The following is a 17,246-nucleotide window of genomic DNA, read 5'->3' on the forward strand; positions in this document are numbered from 1 at the left end:
GGGCTATGCAGCCTCTCCCGTGGCTCAGCCCTCTCCCGCAGCTGAGCCCACTGACCCACCACATCCCACCCCATTAATTCACATACCGACAGCTTCGAGGCCCTTGGTAGGAAGTTTTTAAATTGATGCTCTGGGCTATGAATTATGAATGGAGTCACATCCCTGATCGCTGCAGTGCTACGCCGACAGTCCTGAAGCTGCTGATCAGAGCGACAGCCCAAAGCTTTTAAGATGTGAACAGCAAAAACTGGGAATAATTTGCTTTGCCAGCTGCAAATCTCTTGGCCTACAGATGGGGCTCATTGTATTCCCTCTCCTGCCTCCTGTTACTTTCTCTTTTGTTTTCCAATATTCCCTTCTCTGCTCACCCTCCTGGTTTGTCTTTGTGGATGCTGTCCTGCTTGGCTGTGTTGACCATCCCATGGGAGCTGCATCCTCTGTGGTGTGCTCCTCCGCCAAGGCTGCTGGTGCCAACTAGGGACATCTGCCACAGCGCTGGTCCCGGCTGGGTCCCACTGGGTCCTGGCCATCCCCACGCAGGCACAGGTCCCCACACCATCCCCACGGCCGGTGCCGAGGGCTCGGCAGGGCTTTGGCAAATGTCTGCAGCTTCATCTCCCTTTGACCATAACTTTGTGCTGAAAATGCTGTGTTTCACAGCTTCATCTCTGCCATCGGTCTTTGAGTGTTTGTCCTTCTCCACCACTGGAGGCCAAATCCAGCCCTAAGCAACCTATGTGCTTAATCCTGTAAGCCCGGGTATTTCTGGGGCTTATTGCCTTCTGGGTTTGCCTGAATTCCTGCATTCTTACCTCCAGGAGCAGCTCCCTCCTGGTGCCCGATGGCTGGCAGCGGGGCTGCTGCCCGCACGGGCTGTGCTGCTCTGGCCCACCGGCAGCAGCGGGGCAGCATGAACAGTACTAAATTTAAAGAATGAGCTTTAGAAACTTCTCAATTTTTGCAAATGAAGGGAAGGGCCTGCACATTCCCCCCACTCCCCAAGTGCTGTGCACCCTACAGTGCCCTGGAGGGAGGGAGCAGCGCTGCTCCCCAGGGATGACAGCACTGCGGGAAGCCGTCCCAGCCCAAGCGATGGATGTGGGAAAGGGGCGCTTGTTTCCAGTCCTGCCCCGTTGAGCCGTCGTGAGCCAGGCAGAAAAAAATACAACTTCAGAGGCAAAGTCTTGGCGTCTGGATAAGCCGTTCTGCTCCGGGCAGGGGTGCAGGAGGGCTCCAGCAGGTCCTGATTGTGTCTTGTTTCTCTTGCACAGGGGATGCTGTAGCTGTGCAAGGTGAAGGACAGACCGACAGTTGCTGGCAGAGCCACGGCAGTTATTCATCTGCCTGAAGTGAGGGCGGCAAGCACTTTGACGAGCTGAGGAGCGTGGTCTGCAGGGGAAGAGCCATTTGTCGGACACGAACATCCCCCCAGCTGCAGTGAGGGGAGAGGAGCCGCTGCTGCAGATCGAGCACACTTCTGGAGGGAAAAATACTGCTTTGGTTTGGTGTCTAATTAGATATTTACCAGGAAGGAAGGAAAGTTAAAAATAGGGTGACAGTGACTTCAAAGGGTGTTTTTGACTTCTAAGAATAACACCTTTGCTGGCACCGATTTCAGGAATATCAGCAGTGCCTGGGTGTGAAAGACGGAGACGTTGCAGCTCAGTCAGTAGCCAAGGGAGCAATCCCGGACCTGCTGGCCCCTGGCCCGGCCTCACGGGAGCAGCTGAGGAGGGGACGTTTGCATCGCTGCAAGGGCCTGTGGAGAGCCCAACTGCACCCGTGGGGACGCAGCAGAGGGAGTCTGGGGAAGGCAAAGCCACCGGTGCCCCGGTGTGGGTGGGAGGCGATGTGTGGCACCATGGGCACCCCCTCCCCATGGGCGGTGCTGCTGCTCGCCGTGGCGCTGGTGGGGCTCTCGGCTCCCCGAGCAGCGTACGGGCAGCCCAACTTCATTGTCATCCTGGCAGATGATGTGGGCTGGGGGGATCTGGGGGCCAACTGGGCAGAGACGAAGGAGACCCCGCATTTGGACGAGTTGGCAGCCGAAGGGATGAGGTAATGTTTGTCCCCCCTCCCTGGCCCTCTGCAAGCATCCCAAGTTACTCTGCCCCACAGCAAAGGGGGTTTCCTCCTGTGACAACTGGCAGGTGAAGGGGGTTTCACTAATGTGGTTTGGGTGCGTGTGGGGGGCAGCCAGAGCCTGATACCATGGGGTGCAGGTCCATCCATCCCCTCTGGGACCTGTGAGCTTCAGCCCCTGTTCCAGACCCTCATCCCCAGGGCAGAAGGGGACAAATGTAGGGGAGGAGGGAGGGATGGGGCGGTGTTAGACCACGCAGGGGCTTGTGAGTGAAGGGTCCTTTCATTTTCTAGATTTGTGGATTTCCACTCAGCTGCCTCCACTTGCTCGCCGTCCCGCGCCTCTCTGCTCACAGGGCGTCTCGGCGTGCGCAACGGGGTGACCCACAACTTCGCCGTCACGTCGGTCGGCGGCCTCCCTCTGAACGAGACCACCCTGGCCGAGGTCCTGCACGGGGCTGGGTACAGCACTGGGGCTATAGGTAACGCCCGCCGTACCGAGGGGCATCTGGGGTGGGGAGATGGCAGTGGGGGGAGACGGCAGTGCCCATGTCCGACCCTCCGGAGGAGGTAGTTAGGCGAAACGCTGGCAATTAAAGGAAAATCTGAAAGATCACATGGGATAGATTTTGCACTTGCCCCTTGGATTTTGAAATCCCAAGCTTAAAATCTTCATTTTCAAACATATGATATTGCCTGAAATTCAGGCCTTCTCCAGTTCTCCATCTAAGCTCCAGTTGCTTCACCTAACAAGAAATATGCTGCGTTTTCCGTAGCAAACATGACTGCTCACAGCAGCTCTGCCCTCCCACATCCCACACCAGCGTGATGCCACTGATGCCGCTGGCGGCACAGCGCCAGCATGGTTGGCGCCCCTGGCCCCGTGGCTTTGGGCATCCTCCCGTCACCGTGGGTCCCCCTGCCTGCGCAAGCCCCAGCTGGTAGCGAGCCCTTTGCACCTTCAGCTCCTGCCGCTTGCAGAAAAGCCCTTGGTTTCTCCTTTCCCCCTTAGATTTTGCAGTTCTCCCTCTCAGATCTACGCATTTGGTGGGAGCAGGCATATGCCAGAGGTCAGAGGATGAAGCTGGTTGTTCGGGAGGGGTTAGAAAATCATCTCCTCTTAACACAAATGCACGAAAGAGCCTTTTAAGGCTGGAGACGGTCGATTTGCACAGACACAAGATACCCTATCATTTTTTCTAAGTTTCTGCAAAAAAAAGTAATTCTGGAGATGTGGCCAGCACAAAAAAGTAGCCTTTCTTTTTGCTAGATTAAAGCCCCCAGCACTGCAGGTGCCTCATCGGTGACGGCTGACAGCGACCGTAGCTGCATTAACCTCTGAAATGATGTTCTGTGGCTTCCGCACAGGCAAGTGGCACCTGGGACACCACGGCCACCATCACCCCAGCTTCCGCGGTAAGGGCTGCACCGGCGGGGACGAGCCGAGCATCCCACGGCTGCCTTGTTCCCACCAACACCCTCGCTTGCCCCTCAGGCTTCGACTATTACTTCGGGATCCCCTACAGCCACGACATGGGCTGCACGGACACCCCCGGATACAACGTGCCGCCCTGCCCTCCCTGCCCGCGGCACGGCGCGGCTGCCAGGTATGGGGGTGTGCGGGGGGGTTCAAGTGCTGGCACTGGGAGGTTGGTATTTGCACTGGCGTCCCCAGCCCCAAGAGCTGCCCTTTGCTGTGGTCACCTCCACTTATGCTCCGTGCACCTGTTTTTTCCCCTTGTGCACCCCACAGCAGGGCACAGGTCTGGGAGGTGGGTTGGTCCCCAAGCACCCTGTGCTATGGGGACATTGGCATCGTCCTCTTTCCACTTCCCTCCTCGGCTGCACCTTTCTGCTAAGCCAGGAGAACAGCCAGGCTCTGTGCCTGCTGCCACACCGGTCCCCTCTCCAGTGACAAGCATGGGGTGGCTTCTTCTCGGCAGGGTGGCAAGAAAGGACTGTTACACGGAGGTGGCCCTTCCTCTCTTCGAGAATGTCACCATTGTCCAACAGCCTGCCAACCTCAGCAGCCTGGCGGGGCGCTACGCGGAGGAGGCAGAGCGCTTCATCCAGCGGGCGAGGTGAGATGCCACCCTGTACCCTTCACCGAGAGAGCTGTCACTGCAAGCGTCTTCTGCTCATGCTGCGGGGTGTCCCCAGGGCTGCTTGCCCTGGGCTGCAGAGCCTGAGGGGTTTCATGGCTGCTTCCCACCACAGCTCCTTTTCCCTTGAGCTCTGCCATGTGTCAGAGCTGGATCTGGGCCTGCGTGGCTCAGGCCGTGCGCATCCCACGGCAGATGCTGCAGGGCAGACAAAGCCGAGCAGCTCCAGCTGGGAGCCCAGCATGTGCCTGGGGAGGCTGGCGTTGGTGTGGTGCCAGGGCGGACATGTGTTGCGCCGCAGTTCTTGGGGAGCGGATCTGGGGTCTCTGTGGCTTGGTTTCCCAGCCTGCTGCAGGAGGGGGAAGCCACTGAGGCGGTCACCAGTGTTCTGCTGGGCTCACACTGGAAGCCTTGTGGTGTGTCTCCTCTAAAGGGACTGTGTGTGTTTAAAGCCACCAAGGAAGGTCAAAGCCTTTGAGTTGGGCTGTGCCTCCTTCCCGGGGGTAATGTGCAGTGAGATCCCGGCTAGCAGGGATGGGAGGGAGGGAAATGCTGCCATCCCCGTCTTCCGTCCCTCCATCTCTGCGGTGGCACAGGCCGAGGTGGCAGCAGGGTGGCTCTGCCGGGCAGTGGTGGTGCCTCTGTGAGTGGGAGATGCTGGCGGGGGCGTGGGAGCTGGCGCTGGATGGGTGCCCATGGCAGATCTGGTGGTGGGACCAGAACAGCACCCAGAGGTATTTAAATCCACCCTGTATGTGGGATTTAATCCATTTTGAGAAGAAAGCACTCCGAGATCCCTGGCCTTTGGGGTCTGCCTTCCCCAGCCGCATGGGGACACGAGGAGCCCAGGCATGCTCTTCCCCAAGGAACAAAGCGGCTCCTCTGAGACAACGACCCCAAAGCCCTGCTGATGGGTTGTGTAATTTTAATCCCTATTATCTGCGGATTATGAGCTGTGACTTTGCAAAATGCCTCCCTGCAGAGCGAGGAGGGGAAGCGATGCCGGGCAGCCGTGTCAGAGCCCATCCTGTGCCTGCTTGCGGGGATAACACAGACCTGGGGAAGGGCCACGGTGGGGGGGGTCCTGCAGGCCTGTTTGTATAACGGGGGCAAACAAAGGGCTGGGCAGGGAGCAGCCTGCTGGGAAATGGTTCCCTTTCAGCCTGGGTACCATTTTGCTTGCACAATGCCTATAGCATGATACCTCTCCCCTTTGGGTACCAAGAATCGGCCGCAGCGTGGCCTGGCTGCGAGGTCAGGATGCGTGCCTGTAACGGGGCTGGAGAGTAGCTGAGCCCCGGGCTGCCGGGCAGCAGCGGTCCCTCCTCCCGCGCAGACCCCCACCCCTCCGGCTGCAAGGCTGAGAGACCAAACGGGTGAGCTCCGGGTTAACAGGAAAACCCTTTAAACTCCCGATAGTATTTTGGGGTTATCTGTGTTCATGGAGAACAGGATTAAGCAGGTGCCTGCCTTTTCTCTCCTCCTCTTTGATGGCTTATTCCAGTTTTCCTCTGCCTGAGTCATTCATTATGGGGCAACAAAAGAACACCGGATCTGTCATCTCAGTGTTTTTTTAACCAGTTGTGTCAAGGTTGAGCAATTCATGGCAGTGAGACTTGGCTCTGCTCAGGACACTTAGAGCATGGTGAACATGGGAGCAAAAGTCAGGGACGTTTGTCTTAAGTTATTGATTAAATGTTTGCTCAATATTCAGGAGAATTCTGAAATGTCGATGTGAAAAGCAAACAGGAACACCGTGATCATGAGTCCGTCTGGATGCTGGAGTCCACCTGGTGCTCCCTGGTGGGATGCGAGCTGGGGAAAGCAGCTTTCCCTGCTCCAGGGTCTCTGGCACCCCAAGGGGAGAGGTGCTGTGTAGCCTTTTACAGTGGCGGTTTGTAAGGGGCACATCGGCACCCCCTGACCGCCGGTGTTTTGCAGGGGCTGGGCAGGGTGCCGGGGGACACAGCCCTTTACGGGGCTCCAGTGCTGCTGGGAAAGGATGCGGCAGCTCCAGGCGGGATAGGATTTACTCATTTTCCATCCCCAGGTGGGTGACGAGTAAAGGAAGGAAGTGCCAAAACGCACGTCGGAGGGGCCCTGACAGCTTTCGGGAGGCAGTGATGGGGCAGCCGGGGCCAGGTGCGTGCGCGGGCTGGGGCACGTCCCTGGGATCCGGCCCCTCCCCGCTGCTCGCCATCCCACCCTTCCCCTCCGAGGTCCCTGAGGAAGAGCGGGCCTCGTTGGAGGAGATAAATATAGCTGTAAACAAGAAAACAGGACGTGTCCTCTGATGATTTAAAAGCAAACAGGCAGTGGGGCAGCGCGCGGCGAACGAACGTGCCGCGCTCCTTGTCCTGGGCTGCTCGGCAGCACCGAGGCCGTGCTCAGGGTCAGCGTGGGTGTCCTTCTGCTGCTCATCCTCTGCTCAAATCACTGGTGGAGGCTGAGTGCTGGCTGGGGAGCGGGAGAAAGGGCCAGAATGGGCCCCGTGAGAGAGGGGATGGAGGCGGGAGTGTGCCAGGGGTGCGCCGACGCAGGGCATTTGGCTGGCGGCTGGCACGCCGTTGGAGATGGAGAAAGGGCCGAGCCTGTCTGAAATGGGAGGACAGTGGACAACAGGGAGAGGTTTAAGCAGGAGCAGGGGAGAAGTGGGGCATGCTGGACCAAGCATGCCCCCTGCAAGGGGAGCGAGTGCCCGGAGGGTTTGCAGCCAGCCGATGCACACAGGGTATTTTTCCCCCCGGGAGCTGCGGCAGAGGCAGGGTTGGCTGCAGGGCTCCCAGAAGGAAGGGCCACTGTTCTGTGTCCCCTGGCTAAGCAGTGCCACTGCCACAGTGACCTCCTGCTGCCGCCTTCCCCTTCCCCGACCTGGCTGAACGCTCTCCCCCTCTTCCCTGCACAGAGAGAGCGGACGCCCCTTCTTCCTCTACCTGGCGCTGGCCCACATGCACGTCCCGCTGGAGGTGCCCCCACTGCCCCCAACCTTGAGCAGGGGCATCTACGGAGCCTCCCTGAGCGAGATGGATGCCCTGGTGGGACAGATAAAGCGGGTCGCCGACAGCCACGGAAAGGGCAACACGCTCCTTTGGTTCGCAGGTACAGCAGGAAAAGCGGCTGCGGTGGCTGGGGGCGATGCCAGCGGCTGCACCGGCACCAGCCCGGGGTGTGGGTGGGTGGCAGGGGGCAGGGCCTGTCTGTCCCCTGCCCTCGATGCTCCCAGCTGCTCTGTGGATGGGGAGCGATCAGCAGGCACAGCCTGATGTGCCCAGGGCTGTCACATCACGGGGACTGGGGTCCCAGGCTGCTGCAGCCTCTCAGCTGGGTGCCCACCCCACCACCCCCCTTTGGCCGGAGTGCTGAACTGGCAGGGCCGTGCCTAATTATACTGCAAATCCTCATTCATTAAGAAGCCCAAATCCGCTCTTGCTGAGCAGCCTTCCTAATGAGGATGTCTTGCTCCTGACGACAGGAACTGCTCCGCTGCTCATTAACGCCCAGAGCTGGTGGCAGCCATCCCCGCCCTGTGCCCCAGCTCTGCTCCGGCCCCTCACCAGGGACTTGAGCAGCCCCGGCCCTTGAAAATAAACTTTTAGAAATAAAAATAAATAAACCCGCTGCTCTTGCTAATGTGGGAAAGCATCACAGGGATGGGAAGGAGGGATGGAGGGGGTCGCTTTCCTTGCTCGCCCCCCATTGCAGAAGTGCACCCTGGTCCTGGTGTTGCTCATGGGGATGTTTCTTTCTCTGGCAGGTGACAATGGCCCCTGGGCACAGAAGTGCGAGCTGGCGGGGCGCCTGGGGCCCTTCGTGGGGGCCTGGCAGAGGCTGCGAGGTAACCTGGCAGTGGGGGGGGTCTCCCTGTTCCCTCGAGTGCAGGGGGGGCTGCTCCACAAAGCCCTTCATTGCCCATCAAGGGGAACACGGGGAGCATTTCACCCCCAGCCTTTCTGCTGGCCGCTGCCCTGGGCTGAGTTGCTTTGAAGTCACCCCAGAATAAGTTTTTACTTTCAAGCAGTCAAGTTTTCCCCTAAAACCGCTGCTGGGGGGAGCTGGGGCCCCCCCGGTGTCTGTTACCCCAGAGCTTGAGGTGAGTGGCTGCTGGTTTTGGAGGTGGGATGCTCTCACCACCCAAGCACCAGGGCCATCGGCTCCAGCAGGGTCTTGCAGTCCCCAGCCCCATCCCCCCGGAGGGGAGTGCCCGGCAGCCTTCCCAGCGCTGTGGGGCTTTGCTTTTCTTTCTCTCCACCGTTTTGTTGTTTGTTGGGGTTTTGTTTTTTTTTTTTTCTGCCTTTCCTCCTTTTCCGGCCAAGCCATCTGCTTGGTGGGTTTATTTCAGCCGGAGCGGCCAGAAGCATGCATGAGTCAGGCATTTCCCACTTCTGCTTGTATTACGCAGTGTAAACGCGCGCCGGGCTCGGTTCCCCTCTTTGCTTGGGTCAGCGGGGAGGGAGCGGCGGTGGAGGGGCCGCGGGCGGCAGCGCCTCTTTCCTCCTCCGCTTCCTGACACCCAGGCGATGCAACCATGGCCGCTTCCCTGGGCAAATCTGCCGCTGGGCTGGCTCGGTTTCCCATTCCCAGAGCCCTTCCTTCAGCTGGCCCCGGGATGAAATCGTAACCTTAATTTGTTGTTTTTTTTTTTAGTAAACAAACCCTGCTGACGACCTGGGTTGCTCTTAAGCAACCGACAGTCACAAGCTGGAGCAGATGGTACAGGCAGTCCAGTGTTCAGGAACAAAGCTAGGAAAACACAGCCCCTTTCCAGCCTCTCACTGCCCTGTGAAAACACCCCGAGCCCCCGCTATCACGGGAGGCTGGGGAAGAGGTCAGGCTGGCAGGGCTCTGGGAGCTGGCTGTAAATACCGGCCGGGAAGGATGACTTCTGAAATCCTTTGGCTGGCTGTTGCATGGATGTTTTGAAAGCCAGCCCAGTGTTACTGTCTGCTGTTACTGGTCTAACGCTGCAAACACCTGCCTGTGCGGGTGCTGGGAGGGTGGGATTCTCGGCCATACCATCCCAGGGGTGTCATCCCCCAGCGGGGAAAAGCCCTTTGAGGAGCAGAAGGGCAGGGGAGGACAGGCTGCTCAGGACTCTATACGTTTCACATAGCTTGGCGTTTCCTTTTAGGGTCCAACCCAAATTCCAGGGATGTTTTCCATTGCTTTCGGGTGGTCACTGGAGTCGGTCCTCCCTGGGCAAGAGCAGCACATCCGTGCGTGCTGCCCCCCTTCTCTGGCTGAGGAGCTTCCCCCAGCCCCCAGCCCAAACCCGTCTCCCACCTCTGGGCCAAGAGCCCAGCAAGGGGTGCCGGAGTGGAGATAAGTATTTTGGGGATGTGCTGCTGCCCATGTTTTGAGGCAGGAGTGAGAGGCTCCAGACCTCGTATACCCATGCTGAGGATGTGCTGTGCATGGCAGGAGGGGGGCTGGGGGTTATATCCCAGCATGGGAATGCTCAGTACAGCTTTCTTGGGAAGCCGTGGCCTCCACAGTCCCCACAGCAGCAGGGCTGCATCATCCCTGCTCTGGACAAAAATCCCTGGTTGGTTTTGGGGTGTTTCAGCCCCATTTACTGCCCAAAGCATTAATGTGAGCTCATTCATGGGCAGCCCTGGTGTCCTGCCCAGCCAGAGGTACTTGGGTGGCTGGAGGGAAATACCCACCCGATGTCCTCCTGGAGACTCCCAGCCATGCACGGAAAAGCCCTTGAAATACAGCTGCCTTGTCAGGAGGACAATTTACTTAATATATGTGCAGAGAAGGGGATTGATATTGATTGCTAGAATTGCTATAATTTCCTAGGGCATCCGAAGGCAGGGGAGGCACCTTGCTTAAGCTGTTCGTGATGCATGTTGGAAGCGCTGTTATGTTTCCAGCAGCCACAAGAGTGGACTATTCCTCATGCCACCGACACCGTGGCATCTGTGCCGTATGTGTCCTCCTCCACTCTGGTGGTGTGGGTACGGCAGCATCGCTCGGGAGTGCAGGATCAGCCCAGGTGCCTGTAGCATCAGGTGGTGACTCCCAGAGAGGCCAGGCTGGGATGGGGACCAGTGCAAGGACACAGAAGAGCACGGGGCGGCTGTGCCGCAGCAAGGACGTCGCCTCTTTCTTGGCTCTGCCCGGAGGAAATGGCTTTGGGCGAGTGCGGTTGCCATGTGCACGCTGAAAGGCGGGTGGACAAAGGCTTCGCCTGGGAAGTTTGCTCAGTGAATCAGGGTGGGATTTTCTGTTTGCCCCATTCCCAGCCCCTTCCCCCCCAGCTGCCTGGGGCCCTTTGGGCTACAGCCAAAGCAGAGGCTCTCTAATGCCCTTCCACCCGTTTCAATGCTCAGCATCCCCATTTCAGTGCTCAGCATCCCAGGCAGAGAAAGGGACTGGGCAGCTTCCCTGGGCCATGCATCTCAAACCCAAAGGAAGAGCAGGGACGTTTTGGGCCGTGTCAGGGAAACAAGTGAACAGGTTAATTAGCTGGCAGGAGGGTTATCAGCAGGATGGTGTTTTTAATGAAGCGGTTTCCAGCAGGCTGGGGGGCTGTTGGTGCTTTACCACATGGAGGGCAGCAGCCCGCCTGCACGGGGCCATTCGCAGCCCCTGGCATAAATTCCTGCATTTCCTGCCAGCTCCATGTTCTTGCCCAACATCAAAAGTGGATGGAAATGTGGCAGCTCCAGCAGCCGGCTGTGTTTCTCATTGCTCACTGGAGCCGAGGGGAAGCACAAGGCTGTGCCAAACTGAATCCCCTTTCTTTTCCCTTTCCCTATTTCTTTTAAAAACTCCTGTAAATCTTCTCCCTCCCCTGACTCAGCTCCCTCTCCGGTGAAATTATCCTCCTTTAGGGTCATTGACTCCATCTCTGCCTTTGAGTAGTTCCTTTCCCAGGGAAATGCCAGGGTCGGGAGGTTTCCCCATCAATGCGGAGCTCGTGGGCAGTAGGATGCCAAGCGCTGCCGTTTTCTCTTGCAGGTGGGAGCTCGGCAAAGCAAACGACGTGGGAAGGAGGGCACCGCGTGCCGGCGCTGGCGTATTGGCCCGGCCGCATCCCTGCCAAGAGGACAAGCCACGCTCTGCTCAGGTAGGAGCCCGGCCGGATCGCATCAGGGAGCGGGGCAGCCCCTTGGCCTCTGTTTGGAAGGAGCCACCGTCCCCATGCTGGGACCCAGGTGATGATCTGGATTTTGGCAGCAGCAGCTGCCTGCGCTGGTTATTGCCTGCCTTGTGCCAGACTCTGTACTTTTGCCCTCTCCCAAGCCCGTAAGACTTAATGCTTCAGCAAAGAGGAGTTGAAAGAGCTTTTTGTGAGGCTTGTGGATTGGCGTTAGCAGCCGCCGGGCTCAGCGTGCCTCCTGGCCGCGGTGGCTGAGTGCCTCCCGATAATTAAAAGATGACGATGTTCTCTCTCTCCACCAAGAAGCAGGCTTAGGCTTTGTGGTTCGTGAATGGCTTTATGTGGAGGAGGGTGCGGTTGTGGGAAATGCTGGCTGGAGAGATGGCGCTTGCAACCAGCACAGGATGCGGCCGGGCTGGAAGGTAGCGAGCGGCTTTTGCCGTTTCCTGCGAGAGTGGAGGGGAAGGGCTGCTGCCTCCTGCTCCTCGCCTCGCCACGGAGCGCTGCTCTGCGGGGGGCGGCGCGGAGGGGTCCTCCATGCAGCGGTACGGCGCCTCTGCGTGCAGCGCTTGCAGCGCTCCCTGCAGCGCTTGCAGCGCTCCCTGCAGCACTTGCAGCGCTCCCTTGCAGCACTTGCACCTCTCCATGCAGCGCTTGCAGCGCTCCCTTGCAGCACTTGCAGTGCTCCCTGCAGCGCTTGCAGCGCTCCCTTGCAGCACTTGCACCTCTCCCTGCAGCGCTTGCAGCGCTCCCTTGCAGCACTTGCACCTCTCCATGCAGCGCTTGCCACTCTCCCTTGCAGCAGTTGCACCTCTCCCTGCAGCGCTTGCAGCGCTCCCTTGCAGTAGTTGCACCTCTCCATGCAGCGCTTGCCGCTCTCCCTTGCAGCAGTTGCACCTCTCCCTGCAGCGCTTGCAGCGCTCCCTTGCAGCACTTGCACCTCTCCCTGCAGCGCTTGCAGCGCTCCCTTGCAGCACTTGCACCTCTCCATGCAGCGCTTGCCACTCTCCCTTGCAGCAGTTGCACCTCTCCCTGCAGCGCTTGCAGCGCTCCCTTGCAGCAGTTGCACCTCTCCATGCAGCGCTTGCCACTCTCCCTTGCAGCAGTTGCACCCCTCTTTACAGCCCTCCTTTGCAGCAATTGCACCTCTCCATGCAGCACTTGCAGCTCTCCCTTGCAGCAATTGCACCCCTCTTTACAGCCCTCCTTTGCAGCAAATGCAGTGCGGGGGGCACAGCCTGGGCTGGGGGCAGCGTGGTGGGATGCCTCGTCCCCTTTTGTCCCTTGAAGCGCATGATGGTGGAGGTCAGGGTGGTGGGGCCAGGGGCATTGCTGGGCATTGGGAAAGAACGTCCCAGCTGCTGGAAGCAGGTTCTGACTGGTGGGCCCGGGGCAGGTGTTGGGTGTTTCTAAGGCCCATGAGATAAGCTGGAGTCACTTACTCCTTACATGGCCTGAGGGCAGCTCTGGGGGCTGCATTTTTGCAAGCAGAGGAAGGTGTGAGTCATAAGCTGGATCACCGACAACTGGCAGAAGGGATGGGGCGCACGCAGCTCCCCTTGGGTTTCACCTCCAAACCCTTCCCCTCCGCGGGTGGGTGATGGGCCAACCACTGGGACAGCGGGCAGAGCTGCCAGCCCGCCCGCAGCGGGTCGGCCAGGGCAGGGCAGGGCAGGATCGGTGCCATCCCCATCCCCCTGTCCCGCCAGCCTCCGCGCCCCCCTGCGCACGCTGCAGCCCTGCCGCCAAGCCCAGGCTTTCCACTTATCTCCTCAAAGACCTTATCTCCTGCATTTCCCAACCCCAGTCCAGCAGGTTGGACAGCTGGAAATCGAGAAAGCTCTTGGCAGCGTAGTCTGTGCTGTGTGCCAGGCGCTCGGAAAGGGGCTCTGTAGCTCCCCAGGAGCCGCGGCACACGCAGCGTCCTCCCCAGCACAGCCTGGCACTGCCACAGGGCCGTGCCCAGCTGTGCAGGGGGATGCCCAGCTGTGCAGGGGGATGCCCTGGCATCAGGAAGAGGGAACCCCCTGTTTGGGAGGCAGCCCAGAGCCAGTGTTGGGGACACAAGCGATGGCTCGTGCTCAGAAAGGTGTCACCACTCAGGCCAAGGCCTGAGCTCTCAGTCAGGGGATGCGGGAGGATGCAGAGGGACGTGGAGGGACGTGGAGGGCAGGGGCTACTCGGTGCTCGCAGTGTGTCGGGGCGGGTGGCTTTTCACTGCACCTAGAGTTGCCCTTGGGGAGATCCTTCAAAGGACGAGCATGTGAAATAGAGTGGTTGAAGACTTGTGCCCCCAGCTGATGGGAAAGACCAAGAAGCTGGGGAGGGAATGCAATCTGCGTGCGGATGCGAATGGGAGACCTCTGCACACAAGGAGAGACCTCTGTCTGGTGAGATCCCCTGGGAAGGGCAGGGGCTGGGCAAGGGTGAGCGTTAACTGTCTGCATGAGCCTCCTTCTGCCCCTGAGGTTATGAAAATGCTGACAGTCTTTGCCATCTGGCTCAGAAGAAGAGCCTGCCCAGGACTGCGCCTTGTCTCTCCCCAGCATCACTTGGCTTCGCGTCCTCCCCGGCACAGGGAGTGGAGGGGTGAGCGAGGGTGAGCGTGCCGGGGGCTGGGGAACCTGAAGGCAGCAGAGAAATGCTGATGCATCGCCACAGACCTGCACCTGCACGCCGGTTTCTGCAGAAAACTGCCTTGTCGGCTTTTCTTAATTATGTTTAATTGTCCGAGCCACCTGCCGTGTTTCTGCCCTTCCTTGCCCCAACCCAAAGTAGGGCACTGAAGAAATAGGTCAGTGGGGTGGTGAAGCAGCAAATTGCACCACCCTAGTTGTGCCGGCGGCGTGGGGCTGGGCAGGTTGGGCAAGCCGGTTGGGGTGTGGGGAGAGCTGGTTCAACTGCCTGCAGCTGCCTGCAGCTGCCTGCACCACCTCATCGCCAGGGCAGGGCAGCACTCCCCGCTGCCGTCGTGCCCAGGACGCTCACCGCCACCGCAGCGCCCCGGGCAGCAGGCAGGGAGCTGCCTGTCCCTGGGCGCTGCCAGACCCTTTTCCCTCGGCAGCCAGGGCAGCAGCAGGACACTGGAGTGACTTTATTAAATCTCCCTTGGCCGGGACTGGGGTTGGCAGCGTGGCTTCCTCTTTCCCTGCAACGCGGCTTCCCCAGCTTGGCTGCCGAGATGTGCCTGCTGGCAGGGCCTTTGCTTAGATGCTGACTTTGCCCAAAATCCTACTTTTTTGGTGCCTTTTTCCATGGGTTACATCTGCCCATGGCTGGGGGGGATCTCTGACCACCTCTGCGCTCTGTCACACTGTCCTCCCACCTCGGTGATGGTTTCCAGTGGTCCCATCTGCTGGGTCGGGGCTGCTCAGTGCAACCCTGCGAGCACCCACATGCATCGTGCTGGGGGCCAGATCCTGAGGGTGCTGAGCACCCCCGGGACCAGGAGCACTGACTGGCATCTGCCCTGGGCTGCCATTTCAGGTGGACCCGGGCTGACCCCAGCGAGGTGCCCTGCCTTGGGCACAGTGGGGAGCCAGAATTTTTTTCGGCGCCTCCTGGCTCTCCTGGCTGCTGGGGCTGTCTCCGCGAGCACGCCGTACCGGGGCTGCCTCTCAGCAGTGTTTGTTCTTATTTGTTCTCTCCGTCTCTTAGCAGCTAAATTAAAACTCATTGAATGGGAGAACCTGGGGCCCTTAAGCCCTGAGCTCTTTTTTCTCTCTGCTCACGCAGCTGCCATCATGCACTGGGCAGCAGGAACGTGGTGGCAGGACCACAGTGGCACCCTGGGTGCCCCCCAGTTGGGGCACCTGGTGCTTTCACCTCTCCCAGCAGTTTCCTTGCCCCAGCGGATCCCCTGAGCCTCTGGCACGATGGTTTTGTAGCCAGGGGGATGCGGGCTGAGCCCCTGCCAGCTGCCTGGCACCCGTGGCTCTGCCGGCTCATCAGCTCCGGTGCCACAGCCTCATCCCAGGGGAGAGCAGCGCTGCGATGTGTCACTTGGCCACACTGACCTCCTGCTGTCCCCCGGGGCCGTGGGACACCCCTGGTGCAGGGTGGCTCCTTTCAGAGGCATGGGGTTGCCCCACAACCACATCTGCAAGAGGGAGGGATGCTCCCAGCGGTGGCAAAGGGCACGGGACACTTGCACCTTGCAGGAGTGGGATGTGGGGGGTGAGGATCAGATGTGGGGGCTGCGAGTGGGCTGCCCCCATCCCGCTGGAGTTGAGCCTGGACCTGACTGGGCAATGTGGCCAGTGGAGCGGGGAAGCCCATGGCCAGGCTGCGCGGGGGGCTGGCAGCAGGGCTGGGTGATCCCTGTCCCACCCTAGCAATGACTTTGCTCAGCCTGTGGTCACTCTGCACCGCGGGGACGTGCCGGTGGGTGGGAATCGCCGCGGCCGAGCTCTGGCCCTGGGGCCACAGGTAACAGGCGGGAAAGCAGAGGCTCTCCCTCTCTGCATCCCCATGGAGCCAGAGGGACACCGGGTCACCCGCTCCTTCCCTGCGTCCCTCCACACTGGGAAGTGACCAAGAATGAGCCCCGAGTGCTCGTTTGTGGCTGAGGCCCCTGAAAAACCCGAGAGGTTTACGGTGGAAATGCTGACGGGTGTTTTGGTGGGAGTGCACAAAATAGCACCGCTCTCATTTTCCATTCTGGCTGCGACGGCTCATGCTGCGCCATGCAAAAGCGAGACCACATTTTCCTGGGGCGACAGGATCTGCTGTCATTGGCGTAAAAAGTCCCTGTGCTAGCACTTTCTCCAGAGGGTGACCTGCTGCCTCCCCCATGTGTCCCTGGGGGGGGGGAGGAGGGTGGGAGGGGGCTGCCCCTCTCCCCACCGTGCCCCTGCCCCGGGGCTGCGGGATTTGCCGGGCGCGGGAGTGGCAGATCCTGGCTGAACCCGCAGCGCCTGGCGAGCAGCCGGTGCCGGGGGTGGGAGGTGTGCGAAGCGAGGGCTTGCTGGGGCCGAGTCACTACTTGAAGCCAGTTTTAACCTTTTCTGCAGAGCTCAGCTGTTGGGACTGGTGCAGGGAAGCAGCCAAACCCCCCCCCCAGGGCACTCCCCTGCCATCAGTGCACCAAGTGCCCCCCACGGGCGAGGGGCTGCGGGGTGCAGGTGGGGTTGGGGGGACCCTCTGGGGATCTTCGCTCCTTGCTCTGATGAAAGCCACCTCTTTCCCCAGCACCCTGGACATCTTCCCTACGCTGGTGGCCCTGGCTGGGGCAGCGCTTCCCCCAAGCAGGCGCTTTGATGGCTTGGATGTGACCCCGGTTCTCTTTGGGTGGTCAGACGTGGGGCACAAGGTAAGGCAGAGCCACCCTCCCCCGGTGACGTCCTCCTCCTGATGGCAGGTCCTACCACCTCTGAGCTAAAACAGGTAAGTGGGGGGCGGAAAGGCTCAGATCTGGCGACGTGCGGACCCATGGGAGCATCATTCCCCCGTGGTCCAGAGGAGGACAGCCAGAGATGGCCAGGTGCTGTACCAAGGCTGGGCTTGGGGTACTGGAGTACTGGTTTTGGGTTAACAAGGAGTTGTCTTAGCTGAGAGAAGTGCTTTGTTTGTAAATCTGGGGTTATAGGTGAAAATGCCTGTGCATGCAGCCTGGCGAGTGTTCCCACACGCTGGCAGGGCTATGCCTGTTGTCCCGGGGAACACCATCCCAGGGGGTGCTTGGGCTTGCCTGCTCCCACGGCAGCCCCACGGTGCCCAGCGCGGCATGTCTCCTTTCCAATCGCAAAAGGTATGCCGGCGTGGGAAACAAAAGATCCCAGGGGCTCGGACCTGGTTGTATCCGCTTTATTTATCTTGCCAGATTGAGACATAACGAAGCCCTCCTTCTCCCAGCTCCTTGGCTGGGGAACGTGCCTGTTACTGATGTTCAAGCGGGGCAGCCCGTCCGTACCCTGCAGCTCTGCCCATACAAAAGGAGCTGCTGACAGCTCCTT

The 17,246-nt window shown here is 59.8% G+C and overlaps 1 protein-coding gene across 3 annotated transcripts in view; it reads left to right on the forward strand.

The window, feature by feature from the left end:
• Nucleotides 1–17,246, forward strand: part of ARSG (arylsulfatase G) — a 40,976-nt gene that overhangs the window by 19,006 nt on the left and 4,724 nt on the right. For all 3 annotated transcript variants that reach the window (XM_064467113.1, XM_064467114.1, XM_064467115.1), the window contains exons 2-10: nucleotides 1,272–2,058; nucleotides 2,377–2,564; nucleotides 3,451–3,498; nucleotides 3,578–3,689; nucleotides 4,026–4,163; nucleotides 7,090–7,283; nucleotides 7,939–8,019; nucleotides 11,151–11,259; nucleotides 16,483–16,603. In XM_064467113.1, coding sequence (XP_064323183.1) covers nucleotides 1,850–2,058; nucleotides 2,377–2,564; nucleotides 3,451–3,498; nucleotides 3,578–3,689; nucleotides 4,026–4,163; nucleotides 7,090–7,283; nucleotides 7,939–8,019; nucleotides 11,151–11,259; nucleotides 16,483–16,603 — 1,200 coding nt within the window. In that variant the 5' untranslated portion in view covers nucleotides 1,272–1,849. The remainder of the gene's footprint in view (nucleotides 1–1,271; nucleotides 2,059–2,376; nucleotides 2,565–3,450; nucleotides 3,499–3,577; nucleotides 3,690–4,025; nucleotides 4,164–7,089; nucleotides 7,284–7,938; nucleotides 8,020–11,150; nucleotides 11,260–16,482; nucleotides 16,604–17,246) is intronic.

Source organism: Phalacrocorax carbo, chromosome 16 (genome assembly GCF_963921805.1).
Source record: "Phalacrocorax carbo chromosome 16, bPhaCar2.1, whole genome shotgun sequence".
NCBI classification, from domain to species: Eukaryota; Metazoa; Chordata; class Aves; order Suliformes; family Phalacrocoracidae; genus Phalacrocorax; species Phalacrocorax carbo.